We start from the raw sequence: 16,494 nt of genomic DNA on the forward strand, positions 1-16,494 counted from the left end.
GCTCACCATGCAATGTTTACCCTGCATACTTCCTCGATCCTTCGGGCAAGATCCATGGCCTAGCGTTTAGCTTCCGAGCTGCCCGGATGGCCCCGTCAAGCCGACATTTGTTCTCTGCTTACCAGTCGGGCGCTAACGTCAGTTGGTACCCTACATCTACTCAGCCTTACGCCTAAATTCTGAGGTGCATATCAAGAACTACCTCAGGTAATTGCTGCTACCGTTCCCCTGAGTAGTGCCGCTATGTGAAGTGATACACAACCTGCCCCTGGAGCGCCTGATGCATCTTGTATCCTCATATGTATTAGCCATACTAAGTTTACTAGGATGTCTTTTGCCTGGTCCCTCAGTCAGCCCTGCCAGCACAGGGCATTATTCCAATGACGGATATTAAGAAGTCTGTACAGTTAGCTCTATCAAGCGCAGAAAGAAGACCTTCATTCTGTCTGTATACAGAGTACTATGACCGAGCATAGGCTAAGATCCTTTTGTCTACTGGTTACTACTCGTACTACTAGTAGACTATCTCGCCGCACCCATGAAAAGAAGAGCGTCTTCTTCTCCTTCTTCACAAACCCAGCCGTGTCAGTACCGGTGAACTAGGATGGACTCGGGAGCACAGAGTTGCCCACAACTCTCCCTCCGCCCCCTTTTTGCACATCACCCTTGAACCACTCCCGGAGTAACCATCCTACCCGCCCCGGTGGTCGCACCATTGCCGGGACCGGCACCGCTAGTACCAGCACCACCGCCAGCACCAACAACGCCCGCACCTACCACAGCCTCCTTGGGCTTGGTAATCTCAAAGAACTCGGTCAGGCCCTTGACAACAACATCAACATTCATGTTGATCTGGGGCATCTTGTCGTAGCTGCCCTCCTTCATGATGGCGACGAGCGCCAAAAAGCGGTCGACCTCGCGGAGCATGATGGGGCGGCGGGCGTCGGCAAGGACCATGCCGCTCTCGGCCCACTCGCAGGCGACCTGGTCCTCGAGGGGCTGGCACCAGGGCTCTGCCTCGAGGCGATCGCGCCATTGCTGCGAGCGCGGCCAGCTGCCGTAGACCTCGGTAAAGTCAATAATGACGTCGACGTAGTCGGAGCAAATCTCGTAGCTGGCCATGTCGGCGGGCGTGCTGTCGGTGGCGATGTAGATCTTGGTGTTGACGTCAAACAGGTAGGCTTTTTCGAACCGGCAGGTGCGGCACAGGTTGGTGAGCATGGCCTCAAGCTGGCCCAGCCGCGGGATCAGCTTTTGGATCACTTTACTAAAGGCCTCAAAGATGCTGTGGTTGTAGATGCTGGTCAGGTGAAAGTTGACGGGCGCGTTCTCGATGCCCTGGTCCGAGAGCTCATCCTGGATGCGGATCGTCACGTCGCGCTGGATGTCTAACCTGTAGTCGTCGCTCAGCCCGTCCACCTTGTGAATGAAAACCTCAATGTTGATGTGCGGGTAGCTGCGCTGGAGGTGGAGGATAGTCGTGTTCAGACGTGCGACGGCCTCCAGATAATCGTCTTGCGCGTCAATTACCCATATCAGGGCGCCGATTTCGCCAAAGATGGCGTCCATGTCAAAGGTAAAGTTGGGGTTGTCGAAGATGTCGATCTGCCCGGGAAAATCCCAAACCTGAAACTCCATGAACGAGCTGAATGCATGTCAGCAGGTACTGGCAATCGTCAGGACACCGCATGACATACTTCAAACTATCCTTCTGAATGCGTGCAGTCGACTCGAGGAATAGCGTCTCGCTCGCTGGCAGCTTGTGGAAAACGACGCTGGAGATGGATGACTTTCCGCTCCTATCACGCTGGTTAGTAAGGCACCCCAACAAGAGGCCTGTCATACCCTCACCTCCTTTGTCCCATCAGGAGGAGTCTCGGTTTTCCCTTCGTTTGGGGGGCAATCGCGTCTGGCACTTTGGCGCCATCGTGCTTTTGGAGTCGTTGCCGGTTCTGTTCGTAAACACGATGAAGATTTAGCGCTGCTGGACTGATAAATCGGACTGTGCGAGGACGTGAAGGCCCGCTGGTTGTCTCAGCATGAGAATCGCTGTCGCCCACAGAAGTTGCAGACATGGTGCAAGTAGTGTCCTAGAAAAGCCCCCTTCCCCCGGATGTTGTGATGACAGAGTTCCTACTCTGTCTCAACACCTCAACCGCTCTTGCATGACGGAAGCAGTGAACCTTTCGTGCTGCGTTCTTTCGTTTGCAGTCTGGGAGAGCGTGGGCAAATATAGCGGGAAGTTGGAAGAAGCTCGCCACTTGAGGAGGACGCTCGCATGTGAGAGAGAGATTCAGAGCAGCTGCTACAAGATAGCGAGCACCTGGTTCCTGCCGATCAGAAAGACACGGCAGCATCGAGGGCTGCCAGGTCTCTGTTTCTTCCCCCATTCTCTTCTCTCATTTTGTCCTCGACTACAAGCAGGACGATGTGAAACGGGAGGCGGCGGGAACGGAAGTTGCGGTAAAGGGGACAGGTATATAAGAGGAGCCGGCAGAACCGCCTAGAGTCTTATGGTAGTACGGCGAATTGCAGGTGGCTCAGCATGGCCAACCAAAGCGAGGGCAAGGTCACTCAACCACGGAGCGCGCCCACAGGAAAAATGAAAAATGGACCAAAATCAAGAAGCATGAATAAAAAGAAGAAGGCTAGGAGAACCCGTACTCCTCTGTCATCCACACCGCAACAAGTAAAAGGGCATTGTTGGTCATGCGGCTGGCTGAGCAGGCGTGACAGTTGGTCGATTCGATGATGCGGTGAATGTGCCCAAATCAACCTGTCACGCCCGCTTCCCCAGGCAAGAATATTATGATGGGTTCATAGCGCGCCCGAGGCTAGTCGGAGAAAGGAAGCTCAGAGACCCGGATAGCGCACCCGAACAACGGGATTTCCAACGGCACCTCCCAGAAAACGGCTTTGCGTGTAACTCGGGTGCTGCGATATCACCAGGATCGTGAGACTCAAAGCCCCTCGCTTGCAGGGGTGAGATCCGGGACGAACCATGTTTGTGAACAGGCAACAGAAACGAAGAGAAGTGAAGAGGAAAGAAAAGTCGAGGGCGAAGAGCGAAAAGTGAAAGTGAAAGCGAAGGAAGCAAAGAAGCAAAGTCTAGCTCACACTGACCTCCATGCCCGTGCAACGGCCGCGGCCGTATATTCTACCCGCAGTTGACCAAACTCCCAATCAGCAGCTCTACACTAACTGGCAGGAAGCGATTTCCTCCATACAGGAGGAGAGAGAGGCGTGGAGGCCGGTGTCAAACAAGGCCTTGGGCCAGTCCTCCGAGAATGACAGGGGGCTGATATCGCTCGGTGGGCAAGTAACCAAAAGCCTGGCGAATGAGAAGGAGGTCCTCGGCATTAGCAAACCTCGGGTTAACAGAGGATTGATCGAGATGGATCATTGATGAGAGATAGCGAGGTTGGGAGATCCGATTGACTCACGCTCGGTGTGTATGGAATTCCCCTGATAAGAGAGCTGCCTAAATAATAAGAAGGAAAAACCCGTATCGGACTACTTTGATGATCGTTTAATCGTCTCACTATGTACTCCGTTGCTGGGTGCGTGCAATGAGATGGAACGACGTGTAACGAGAAAACCGGTGTTGAAGACCGGTAGCGAGCCGGTTCTAGTCCGAGCCAATGCTCCCCGCAGGAAACGCTTCGTCGTCAGCCTGGATGGAGAAAAATATGGAATTTTGCGTAGTTGAGGGCCGGTGCGTCGGTTGCTGGCTTTGATTGACCGGACAGGTAAAGTCTATAGAAGGACAAACCCATGTCTAGCAATCTCTATCATTTTGATGATAACGACCGCAAGCCCCCTCTGCGTGGCTTGCCTGGTTGCTCGCTATCTCAGACCGGTGGAAACTCAGGTGAGCTTCACCGAGCGGGGGCGTACCTGAAAAGGCTGAAACCTAGGACGCTGACTAAGCAAACGCCCAAAGGTGCCGCTCCGAAATTCGAAGAAACCCCGCAGTGGAGTAACTGGCATCCCTATGGTGTGGGGCTTGTGGGGGAGCAACGCTTGGCATCAACCCCCTGAACTCCTCAACTTCACTTCACCCACGCATTCTGACGGCGACCATGTACTGCCTCCATATTCCTCCCCCACGACTTAGATACTCTATCTCCGCAACCAACCCTAATTCAATCCTGTCTATCAACTAAACGCAAAAGAGAGAACGGAGTTCACCCCGACACACAATTGTAGAATCTCCTTAAGGAGCCCTGGCCCAGCCTCCTCGTCCCTCGTCGTATTCACCCGCCCCTTACTACTTATTGCCGGACCGGCTGAAGATGCTGGCCACAAAACTCTTCTTTCTTTGACGCGTCTGATTTTGGTGCTGGGGCAAGGACGTCTCCATGTCCTCGTCCTGCATAGGATCTCCTTCTGTTCCCAGGCCAAAAGACGGCCTCACTGGCATCGTGGATAAGCCCTCTCCCGCGCTCCCGGGCGGCGTCAAATCGGGCGTGGGTATTCCTATGCCAGGCAGTGGCCGAAGTATGTTAAATACCTGCGGCTCCTTTGTGCGTTAGGCTACTGGAGATACCCAGGGAGATACCTTCGCCTTAGACAGGAGTCCTTACCTTGACACTCGGCATCCTTTTATTGCTCATCCCCTTAAAGATCACTCTTGACCCACTACCCGTCTTATCATGCCCTTGATGGCTGACCGGCGATGACGCCCGCCTGTCTTGGCGGGATTCATGACGGGAACCCTTCTCCAACTCTTCGATTTCCCCTGCCGCCGTCTTTCCATTGCACGCCAAGTGCTCCTCTTGGGTTGGCACAAATCTCAGAAATCCCCTCGCAGGCCTGACCCCAAGAGCCTCTAGCATATAGTCCTGTATCAGGGCGGCGTTTCTTTTGTTCGTGGTAGGGAGAAGCTGTGATGGTAACGCGAAAATTGACATGACATAGGCCGCTTCGAATGAACCCGCAAAGAACATGCAGGCCCCGTGTTGCAGCGTGATGACGATGGATGAGATTGGGCGCTGATATCGTGCCGAGAGGTGATACGAAAGTCCTGTGATGAATGTGTATTCATCGCTGATCTGCAAATAGTGACACTTCCGTTAGCGCAGATGGGTACGCTAGGAGGCCTTGACGGGCAAGCTGTGCGCACAATCACATTTGTCTTCAATTCGGCCATGACAATTGCATCTCCATGTACCCTCTCCCTCGCCCAGCTGCTCTGGTCTCCTAAGAAGGCTTCCTCAAAGAAGCCAAGGTTGCTCCGTTTCTTGGCTAGTTTTGGCTTTGAGGGTGCCTTGCTGTACCTGGAAACAAAACCATCGGAATCGGCAGGGCTCATCTCGTGCGCAATGAGACTTTCCATAGCAAGATGTGGTGAAGGTCTGGCGCCTCCTGTCTGGGTCTCCCTCTCTTCAAGGGGGAGTTCGGTGCTGGCGAAACGGATCACATTGCTAGAAGTTGCTGGTGAACGTTGGCCAGATACCGTCGACGCCGCCGGTCGAGTCATTGTGGCCCGGTGGTCAAATCTTCAAACGGGTAGGTTTCTAGAGCAGTGATAATATTTCACGATCAGCTTTGTGTAGAGTCGTCATAAAGATTGCTAAGCCTTAAGGAGCTGTGAACTTGGCGAACCTCTGCCGCGGAAAGAAATCTATTGGTATCAGCGAGGACGTTTCCCAGATATGTTGCTTGAACGGCGAAAGAGGATACGCCTTGATGCGCCAGTAGCAGCTGAACCGCTCGGAAGAGAAAAGGAGTGGAACGAGTATAGTCTGATGTGTCAGATCTCTCTTCGAGTGGATGGTGGTGTACCTTAAAGGCCGTTACCGAGACGCGGCAAACAATCAAGACCTGTCAGGAGCAGCTACCCGCACTTGCTAATGTTGTGAGACGTCTTCCACCTTCTTTAATACCGAGCGTGGTAGTTGCGTCTCGATTAGGCACGATATGAACCCTGTCTCCACGAACAACAGGGGCGAACAAAAGATAAGGCAGGAACGGAGGAAAGGGAACAGAAGAAGGTTATTACCTTACCTTGGGTAACCAAGCGCATTAGCACCTGCCTGTATGGGCTGCTTGATGACGGGTGACTCGGAGTGCTCTCTCGCAAGATACTTACCTTACCTAGAAGTGAAGGCGCATCGTCGTGATAAGGTGATGCACGCCATCTACTGCATCGGCTTGCAAAGCGACTTGCAGCCGGGTATCTGAGACTCGCCCATACCAGCACGTTGAACGCGCGGCCGAGGAAACTTGCCGCATTGTGAGACAGATAAACCTACATTGGGACACTGCAGCCGTCAGTTTGCTTCTTGTACTACAGGGCAGCATTACATTACTTGTGTTGCGAACTGTTTCGAGGTGATGACGGCCGAGAAGTGGTCGGAGACGGAACGAGAGAGGCTGGGATTAAACTACCTAGGAAGATACCCACCCGTAGGCTAGAAAGGCACACTGCTAGCTCTTTCATGTGTATCCTCTTAACCGGGTTTGTCGAGAGAAGTGGCATTACCAGGGATCTAGGCAATCCAGGAGCCGTGTCCCACGTAGCGCTGCACGTAGTATTGGTCCAATCAGCAATTTGCGTCGATAACGCTGCAGATGTTTCTAGGTGCCTATATGTGAGTAGATACTCATCATATCATATACGCTGGATAGGCAACAAGGCGGCTCGGTATTTCCCGCAAACGAGCCACGATAAGCTGCCGCTCGAGACGGGACGGATAATGATGGAAGGGCGGAGGTGTGACTTCGGTCGGCAAGCAGGGGCAACCTTAGATGTGGTGTAGTTGCTATTCCAAAACCATTGGGAATATGAAGTGGGAATGCATTCCCAACTTCCCAGAACATGAAGAGACATCCAGAAATAGGGGCGCAGGATAGAAATTAGATAACAAAATCAACACCCTCCTTGACTAATCGCTCGCATTGATAATATCAAGCATCTCCTTCCCCTTGGGCGCCGTCGTAAGATTCTCATAGCCATCCTCGGTAACAAGAATGTCGTCTTCTATCCGAACGCCTCCAACGTCCCAGTACTTTTCCAGTTCCGCCGTGTTGATGTACTTGGCATGCTGCGGGTTGTCGAGGAAGTAGGCCTGAATGTACGGCCGACAGAAATAACTGTGTGTTGTCAATACCCTGCTGGTTCTATCAAACGACGAGAGAAACTAAGGGCTTGGGTGGTGGAAGGCGGAAAGCGAAAAGCGAAGGCGAGAAAGAGAAAGGCAAGGGAGGAGGGGGGAAGGGAAGAGAGAAGCGGAGAAAGCATGCTCACATTCCCGGCTCAATAGTGACCACCATGCCCTTTTCCAGCTTCTGCCCCTTACTCGACGCCGTATCGCCTCCAACGAGGCCGGTTGCCTCGCGGTACATGGCCACCAGCATCTCAGGGCTGAGCCACTCCCGCTTGCCGCGCGGGGTGCGTGCATGCCGTTGATGCCGCCATCTGGCACTACTGCTGCAATCCCAAGGGCTCAGATTTGACACATCCGCGGCCTGCTCCTCCCACTCAGCCGGCTCAGCCAACAGCAGCCTCTCCTTGCCAGAGACATCGTGCACCTCCAGACCGACATGATGGCCCAGACCATGCGGGAAGAACGCAGCCACGGTACCAGTCTTGAAAATCTCCGACGGCGTGCCATTGTGCAAAATCTTGAGCCTCAACAACTCACCCACCGCAACAGCACATGCATGAAGATGCAGAACATGGTACGCCACGCCCGGCCTGACACGCGCAATACATGCATTCTGCATGCGCTCGACGGCGGCGTAGACGGCAGCGGCCTCGGGGGTGAAGCGGCCCGAGACGGGGAAAGTGCGCGTGATGTCGCTGGCGTAGCAGTTCCACTCACACCCGGCGTCAAGCACGACCAGCTGGCGGCCCGCGAGCGGCTGGTCGTTGGCAAAGTAGTGCAGCGTCGCGGCCGCGGGCCCGGAGGCCGCGATCACGGGGTACGCCTGGTGCTTGGCCCCGCGCGACATGCAGAAGCCCCGGAAGAGGGCGTCGAGCTCGCACTCGTTGGTGAGTTTTTTGAGCCGGGTGAGGACTAGTTTGTGCGCGGCGCTCTAGGGCAGGCGGGTGAGTTGGTTGGCTATTTCTGGGGGGAGAGAGCGGAAAGGAGATAGGAGAGGAGAGGGGGATAACTTACGGAGATGGCGTTTGCGCGGCGTATCATGGCGATCTCGTAGTCGGTCTTGATGACTCGCGCGCTGGCCATGGCTGGGGCTAGGCTGACCGAGTCGATGCGAGGAGTAGGCCCTTGGGCACAGCCCAGGTTGGGCGCTTGGTCCGGGTGCAGGATATACAGCGTGCTGCCTGGACTGAGGGTGGAACGCAGGAACCGTTGGAGGCCGGCGATGTGACACACGTCGTCGACGTCCGAGGCGGCCTTGAATTCCTCGGCGGACGGCGCCGTTCCGTAGTAAAGGGCCTTTCTGGGCTCGATGTACGGAATCCACAGGATCAGATGATCGCGCTGAATATCGTACGTAACGGCGCACCCGGGGAAATCCGCCCCCGTGATGTAGAAGAAGCTGAAGCGGTGTCAGAAATGGTTTTTCCACACAGAGCAATCGCAGCAACCCACTATCTTCGCTGGTGAAACTCGGGGCCCATATCCGAGTCCTCATAGAGCAGCTCATGCTGACCGGAAAGGTAGATCAGCCCGCTGTCCACACCCAGTTCTCGCGCCACCTTCTTTGCATGTTGTTTCGCTATGGACAAGGTCAGCGTCCGAGTTCAGACACGGTTGCATGGAAGTGACAGAAAGGTGAGGTGAGTAATGGTAGGACTAGATTCGTACCTGGATATTTTCCCAGATTCTCGTGCAGCCAGCCATGGTTAAGCTGCTCCTTGATCCTAAGTTTCTCCTTTTCTGCCGGCGGTAGCCTTGAAGCTGTTGGTGGTTGGCGAGAAGCAACCTTGAGCTCAATGGACCTGCACGAATCAGCTGTGGATAAGCTGCCGCTTGTCTTTCAAGAGAAATGTCCTCGTGCGCTGAAAAGAGAATTGACCCACAGAGCATCGAACTCGTCGACTAATACCAAGTCGTGATCAACATCCATGTTTTGCGGCTGATTGACTATGTGGTCAGTCCTGCGAGCAATTGGCGTTGTCGACCTGTAGGGGCTCCAAGCAGTTGGAGTCTCGGCGGATTGAGTGATCACGGCTTTGATTGTCTTGTACTCTTGTTAGCATGAGACAACAAGACTACAACCCCGCCTCTTATTTCTCAGCTGCTACGAGGACGACGAGACAGTAAGGATTTTGCTAGAAAAGGGGCCATGCATTGGGCGATGCATTGATCTTATTATACTGGGACTGAGTATGTAGACTTTCCCTCGGCCTCTGTTAGCCTCGATTTGGTCGTCCGTGACGGTTGGAAACTGGAACCTTAGGGTCTTCGTCGGGTGAGGACTACCTAATTCTCGGTGCCACTAACAAGGCGCGGTATTCTAGGAAAGGCGCTATCAAAAGCCGCTCTGATAGCCGTTTTCGCATACGCAGAACTGTACCAAGTACTATACGGCCGTACCTAGGTACTTTACCTTAGCTTCATGGAGGTTTCGTAGGTACTGTACTGTACTGTACATACGGTACTGTCTGTAATCAGGATTCCCCACGCTTCTTGGCTCCTTACCCCAAGGACATCATCTCTTGCGCCCTTTCAATCATTAGCACGCCCTGTTGCCCTGTTGCCTCGTATTCACCTCGCAGAGGTGATTTTACTACATGGAACGAGAGAAAAATTGATGTTGTGACTTGTTCTGTATCTTCGGATCATTGTATTTTCTACTATTTTTCCCTTTTTCTGTTTGTTCTCACCCATCTTGGCTTGTCCGGCATATACGGAGTAGTAGGAGTGCTGGTTCCGGAACATCTCGTGCCCCTGGAAGCGACTTCCCGTCTTATCTCATCATTCCCGTTCCCAACTCCTACATCATACCCGTCGGACCGGCCAAACGAGTGTGACTGGACACTCTAGTACGTGAACAGTCTCCGTGACTGTGAGAAAGCCGATTCTATCCAAGTCGCCGACCGACCAAAGACGTAAGCCACTCCGCTCATTTTGACCATTTTGAGTTTCGAGATGGGTATCAATTGCCAAAGGCACTCCGTTTACTGTCCCAGTTCAGCCTGCACACTCGGACATCGTAAAAATTCCGGCCCAAACGCCCCGGTTCCCTCCAACTGAGCGACCCTCGCGTCTGCCGGCTCCAAAAACCTGGCGCCTAGACGCCGAGAAAAGGGGTATATGAGGTTTTCCACGTATGGAACTGTGAACGGCAACTGGGTAATCCATGCCGCCATCCCACAGGCCATAGGAGGGAATGCCTCTACCGAGAGCCCGAGTGGCTCAGGATATCATCCCAGTCGGGGAAGCTTGCGTCAGTCATCATATCCTCCATGTTACCTCGCTGCTGCTGCTGCTGCTGCTGCTGCTGCTGCTGCTGCTGAGGTTGCGTCATGTGATGGTGCTGATGTTGTTGATGTTGGTGCCTGTGGCTGCCATGCTCCGACTGCATTGCGAGCATGCTGGATGTGTTGTACATATGGGCTGCCGGGTCTAGTCCGTCGTGCTGGCCCTGGCCTAGCCCCTGACCCTGACCTTGATGAATGAGGTACGACGGGATGGGCTCAAGCAGCTGACCTTCGATGCCATCGTACATGGTCGGCATGTAGAATTGCATGCCTGGGGACTGGCCCACTCCAGGCTGGGCCATTTGGCTGCCCGGATGATGGCCGCTGTGGTCCATCAACGGTTGGTTTGGGTAGGCGAAGGGATCTCCCGATGGGAACATCATAGCGTTCAGCTTGTACAGTGAGCTGATTGGCACACCGGGCTGTTGGCCCTGCTGGAAACCTTGAGCATGCCCGTGAACAGCCCCGCCTTGCGCGCTAGAAGGCTCTGGACTGATTCCCGGTACAGTCATGTCCATGGGGAAAAGGTCCTGAAAGTTTGTAAAGCTTTGTTCCGCCAGACTGCCGTGATGGAATCTCACCGTGTCGAAAGACGCGGTCCTCTGAGGAGGGCCTCGCGGTTCTTGCCTGTGTAGCCCGACCTGCGGGCGAACCATCTCGTCCGACCTACGTTGTGGCACCGCGTCCTGCAGGCTAGGACGACTCGGCAATGGCATGGTGCCTGTCTTGGGTCCCTGAGACGGAACTGGAGCTGATCGCTTCTTGGTTGGTGTTGGTCGGGCCGTAGAGTTTTTCAAGCGTTCCGGCAGCTGGTCGAATAGGGGCTAGACACTGTTAGTACCGCAACCTATGCGTAAATTCAGTTTGGTAGGTAGACTTGCCTTAAGAGCGTTTGTAATACGGTCGGCCGCCAGGCTCCGGTCCGCAAGGGTCGCGATGACTTCCCTGCCTGCTCTGGCGTCCGCCAATATCTCAGAAGACCCTGGCTTGTCGGGATTTTCAAGAACATAGAATATGAGCGAAAGGATGGCGAAAAACTCAGTGTACAGAATGAACCAATAGGGTCCAATCAGAACCGCTTGCTTTTGTATTTCGATGCCAATGTGGACGATGTTGCGAGAGACGCTAATTCCTGCGGCTGCGCAATTGTAGTAACGGTCATCTATCTTCTTTCCAGCCGTCAAGCGCGGCGAGATGTAGTGAAGGAACGGCCTGTAGAGCATCATCTGGACATGTGCGTATCCAAACCTCAGGAGTGTCCGGACGCTGTTGAAAGGCCGCGTGTTAGACGTTGAATTCCCATGACTGGTTTGGAAAGAACACATACCGGACAACTTCAATGGGGCCGTCAGGACTCGGCCGCCAGTGAATGGGAAGTTGCTCAGACCATTCTTGAAGTTCTCTTTCGATTTCTTGAATCCGAGAATAGCTGATCATAAAGGTCGCATTTGACCCGCCTTCCTTTGTAACCTCGCCCAACCTCTTGAGCGGGTATATCTCTCTCACTACCCTGGCAAGGATCCCCATGAGCTTGGTGTGCGCATTGAAGGCTTGGAAAAAGGATGGTGTGCCGGGAGGGGGTGTAAGGATGGCGTCTTCCGTGATGTATTCATCGTCGACCTCGGTGGGCAGGGGCTGGTCTATATCCTCATCGTGGAGCAGGAGGGGAAACCCTAAGATGGCTGACACGTAGAAGTCCATTTGACGGATGGTATGGAATGTCCGGCGCCTAGTCTCATCCTCGATTGGTGTGATTTTGGCGTGAGATAGATGGCGATGCAGACCCATCCTCAGACAGGATCGAAGAGCGATACCCAGAAACGCATAGCAGCCGCTGATGTTTGATGTGGCCTGCAGAAATAGTATCATATACAAGAGCCCTTGTAAAGAAGCCATGTCCCGACACTCGGCAACATCTTGAAGGATCAGTCGAGCGGCTGTGTAGTACTTCATGCTAAGACAGTCGTCAGAAAAAAAGGAAAAGAGAGGGCCCAAAAAGTGGCGAAAACACTCACCCTTCTTCCACTGCAGACTTGTACGTCGCTGACGGTTCCGATGACTCCTGTGCAACATTGTATACACAGCCGAGGGCCATGATCGAGTACAGGAGACCTAGAAACCTGTGTTCCTCGTTGCCCCATGATTCTTGAGGGCTCGCGTACAGTCTGTCGACCTTTGCGTAAAAGGAAGGCTGATGCACCACGCGCATAAGACACGTGGCACAGTCCAGAGAGTAATAGCAGAGCGTGCGGACCTTGTCCAAGGGCGGAAGGTCATAGATGTTCGGCAGGACTGGAGCGTCCCATGGCGAGCCGGCGCTCGATCTGGGCGAGTCGAGACTGAACATGCCGGTTGGTAGGGCGGGTCTCGGCAAGAAAGGGATGCGGTACTCGTTAGCCAACAGGCCTTTGAAATGCTCCTTCATGCGTCTAAGGAAGACGGCGCCCGACGAGTTGCCGTAAAAGTCCCATTCCCCGCCTTCCCTGAGCTCGAGCTGGCCAATGCTCTCGATCATGGACATGATTTGCGCATCTTGCTTGTCTTGCTGCTCCTTGGCTGCCTCGGGCTTTGGCTCCATCGCCCGGGCTCTCGCCTGCTCTCTGATGCGGAACTCTTGCTGGACTGCCGGGTCCAGATTTGGGTCGCTGAGGTCAACATCCGGCATGAACTTGCGCAGAAGAGTCTCGGCTCGCTGCAGCTTCGCTTCCAAGGCTTCGATGTACTGCGGGGCTGGATTTCTCCGCCTGTTGGACGGCTTGTCGTACGTGCATTCTACCTATCGGTCAGCAGGACCATGCTGAGAGGACAGGGGGAGAGCCAGAGAACGAGGGGAGGATGAGGGCCCTTACCATAGCTATACACGGAGCAGTGTGTACACGGTTGCTTCCCATCACACTTGATTTTCTTCCGGCGGCATTCATCGCATGCTCTCGTCACCCTGCGGCGTTTCTGCATAGGCATGCTCGGGGCATCCGCAGATTCGCCTTGCGCACCAGAAACATCCTCGAACCCGTCCTTGCTGAAGGCCTGCGCCGAGGACTTGACACTCTCAGACGGCGAGCCATGTTCCTCTGGCGACATGCCCACAGATTCGTCATCGGACATATCGAGCATACCCCCGGTGACAAGGGCCTATGGGATGGTGGCGGGTGAATCTGCCGAGTTGGATGCTCCAGCGCAGGGCGATAGGGTCATTGAGCAACTTCAAGTGGATGACAGTGGCCCGTTTTGTTGCGTGTCAGGATCTCGTGTGCATGTCTTTCCCGGAGCGCGCAGCGTGTCGTTGCAACGTTCTTGTACACATATCTCAACCCGCTGTAGCGGGCCAGTGGTCGTCGGGAAGTATGAGATGGGTCTTGGGTCGCAACAAGCACCGGACTGGAGAAGATGTATTGAGGGTTGAAAACCCAAAACCCCGTGTGGGCGATTCACATATGGCTCCCCAACCCAGGGAGGGGGTGGAGGTAGGGTAGCCTATAGGAGCGCCTGCCTCTCCCGTCGGGGATCGACAATAACGTGTGGAGAGGGTGTTGCAGGGGACACGGCGCAGCGACATATGAGCTGCAGATGCGGCGCGCCTGTGTCTACAGTGTACCTGATGGAGGGTGAGTGTAGTTGTGCCAGTGTGAGGAACCAGCAGGTGTCAGGATATGGCGCGGATTTGTTGTGGACCCTGCTACACTCTGGGTTATCCAGGGCAGTCTTACCTTAGGTGAAAGGGGAGGAAAGTGGGTTTGGGGCGCGAAACGGGATAAGACAGGGTGCGCCGGACCCGACTCGGTACTAGTGTAACACGGACGCTAGAGACGGGCGGCCTCAAGGGTGCCGACGTAATAGCGCATATAGTGTTCAAAATCGCAGCGAGCTTACACTAGGAGCAGAAAAGGGAGACGGGAGGGGGAATAGCAGGAGGATGCGAGTCTCAAACAACCATTTTTCACCGCCAAAAAAAACCTTGGTTATCTGAGTCTGTGAATTCGGGTTCGGAATAGCGCACTAGAATTGTCAAGCCCACCCAGATCCAGTTCACTTTGGCTTTTGGCGGCTCAAGTAGCCGCTGGTGGGTGGTCGATCACCGCCTCTCAGGTTAGGGAAGAGATGGATATGTTGGAACCTTCCCAGTGGAAAAGCTAGCGCTTTACCGGAATCCTACACATTAGGGTGGGCTTGCCAGGCGGCGCCTTGCGGCAGAATCTTCATTTTCCTCGGAGCGGCTCCGAGCTCCGCGTCGGTGGGATCCAACCCAACCACTCGGCTGCGTGACTGCAGGTTGTGTGAGTCCGTATCCGAGCCCGGGATCTCCCAGCCGTGGGCCACTTATGGCGTCTCTTTCGCATCAGCTCTTCGTCAGAGAAGGGCGCCATGTTGACGACTACCACAGTATGTGCCATGCTGCCGGAATTGCGGGGGAAGTGTGTCGGCACCAAATAGCCGTGTGCACCCGCGGGTATTTCAGGAGGGCGGCCCCGAGATGCGCTTTCAAACTATGTATGCAGGGCGCTATCTCAGGGACCGACAGGCATTCTGCTTTGCAGACGTATATGCAACGTAGCAGAAAGGACACGTTCAAGGGACTTGTCATCGGGCCTATCCCAGTCTCGGGGTTTGCGACGCGAAAACGGGAATGGCTCGTCCAAGGATCCAGTTGTGTAATAACAAAGTCTTGGTTGGGATGCTAGATTGGGCCGGTGTGGAGGCGGCAACAAAAACACCCTGGGCCGTGCACTATGTGCGGTGCGGTGGGAGATATTACTGTGGGGTTTCTGTTGGGCCCTTCTTGCAGAAGTGTTTGCCTCGGAAGGAATGAGAAAAAGGGAGCTGCCTCGTACTTGCCGGTATAGAAGCTACATGACTTGAAACTTGATGAGCGCCGGAAAGCAGGATGCCTGGGTAGTTGAAGCGGAATTCAGTGTGCAATAAGGCAACGTGCTTTTCTGATGCTAGAGTCTGAGTAGAAAGTCATCAGCATCCAGGTGCGCGCCCAAGTGTTCTTGTCAACAAACTCTAGGCGTTATCCAAGTGCACGCGGGCTTCTCCTGCCACAGTAGAAGCACGGGAAGCAGAGCGTAGGCTGCATCGGAGGACGAAGATTGGAAGATATTGAAGGTGGAGAAAACCATCGGTTCAGCCTTGGCACGCTAAAGGCCTTGGCCTACGTCACATGCATCTCTGGGCATGCACTACCCCGGCCAAAGCATGGCAGGGACCCCAAAATCAGCCCATGTCTACAGGTTCGCGTCCATTGGGCAGATTTTTCGGTCCTGTGGGATTCGCTCGGCACGCTCAGCTATCGCTCTCATCAGTGAACGGAGGTGTTGTGAGAAGCCCAACAACGTAAAAGGTACGAGGAACTGGATTCCATACAAATGGTATAAACATTAGCAACTGGTCAAGTCTAACTTTAACTACCGATATGTCAGTAGAAGCATCATACCTTAACATCATTGCGTTAGCTAGAGTGGCTGCCGCTCCAAAACAGCCTGAAATCCCCATTGCCGGACATCTTGGCTCACAGCTGAGTGGAGGGGAAAAGCGAAAGAATTCCCGAGACTCATCCGAACCCGAACCTAGTGGATGGCTGCCAACAATGCATGCATTTAGTATTGTAGACTTTTAAGGGTAGGCCCAAGCCTGTCTGTCATAGGGTGTGGAAATTCAAGAACCCACCTTGCAATTCATTTCACAGTCAGCCTTGAATTGCGAATGGAAATTTCAAGAAAAATGAACTAACCCAATTCGGCAGGCAGTAAGCCCCGGGTTAGGGTTATGTATGGTGGCAATCTTACTGCCACACCGACAGTATTCCAGCTTCCAATCCTCCAACACAACTATCACGACTTCAACCACTTCAAATTCGATTTCTTCGTATAAACCCCTCTTCCAATTGCCCTGCCCTGGCCTGTCTCATAGACCAACCCCCTGTTGAAAAAACCTGAAATTCAGGGGCTGGGTTGAAATGCAGAATTTCACAAAATGGCTGAATTTCAGCAATTTGAAAATTTCATTTCCACACCCTAGTCTGTCAGCCTTACCCAGCGAGTGGGAAGGACCTCGGATAGGAAGTCGTCCCGAGAACTCCGAAAATGACAGAAATG

General features: G+C 54.0%; 4 protein-coding genes across 4 annotated transcripts; all 4 read right to left on the bottom strand.

Annotated features, from left to right (window-relative positions):
• Positions 1–295: 295 nt before the first annotated feature.
• N656DRAFT_776488 (uncharacterized protein) lies at positions 296–1,645 on the bottom strand. The gene has a single exon (XM_064814644.1). It carries the CDS (start codon positions 1,636–1,638, stop codon positions 661–663), a length of 978 nt encoding a protein of 325 aa, XP_064672942.1. The 5' UTR covers positions 1,639–1,645; the 3' UTR covers positions 296–660.
• Positions 1,646–4,276: 2,631 nt separating this feature from the next.
• On the bottom strand, positions 4,277–5,272 carry N656DRAFT_684182 (Tautomerase/MIF; the record flags this gene model as incomplete). The annotated part of the gene is made up of 3 exons (XM_064810605.1): positions 4,277–4,513; positions 4,632–5,054; positions 5,126–5,272. Coding segments are annotated over 3 exons (807 nt in total), but the record flags the coding sequence as incomplete, so codon positions are not given.
• Positions 5,273–6,571: 1,299 nt separating this feature from the next.
• Positions 6,572–9,403, bottom strand: N656DRAFT_776494 (Creatinase/aminopeptidase). Its single transcript, XM_064814645.1, has 6 exons — positions 8,996–9,403; positions 8,781–8,914; positions 8,565–8,691; positions 8,127–8,511; positions 7,253–8,043; positions 6,572–7,098 (listed from the first exon to the last, which is right to left on the bottom strand). The coding sequence occupies exons 1-6, from the start codon at positions 9,040–9,042 to the stop codon at positions 6,891–6,893; spliced, it is 1,692 nt and encodes a 563-aa protein (XP_064672944.1). The 5' UTR covers positions 9,043–9,403; the 3' UTR covers positions 6,572–6,890.
• Positions 9,404–10,085: 682 nt separating this feature from the next.
• Positions 10,086–13,609, bottom strand: N656DRAFT_499602 (uncharacterized protein). The gene is made up of 5 exons (XM_064809847.1): positions 13,249–13,609; positions 12,415–13,171; positions 11,727–12,353; positions 11,281–11,665; positions 10,086–11,208 (listed from the first exon to the last, which is right to left on the bottom strand). Exons 1-5 carry the CDS (start codon positions 13,511–13,513, stop codon positions 10,315–10,317), a joined length of 2,928 nt encoding a protein of 975 aa, XP_064672945.1. The 5' UTR covers positions 13,514–13,609; the 3' UTR covers positions 10,086–10,314.
• Positions 13,610–16,494: the final 2,885 nt, after the last annotated feature.

Source organism: Canariomyces notabilis, assembly GCF_033297395.1.
Source record: "Canariomyces notabilis strain CBS 508.74 unplaced genomic scaffold N656scaffold_4, whole genome shotgun sequence".
In the NCBI taxonomy this organism is placed as follows: Eukaryota; Fungi; Ascomycota; class Sordariomycetes; order Sordariales; family Chaetomiaceae; genus Canariomyces; species Canariomyces notabilis.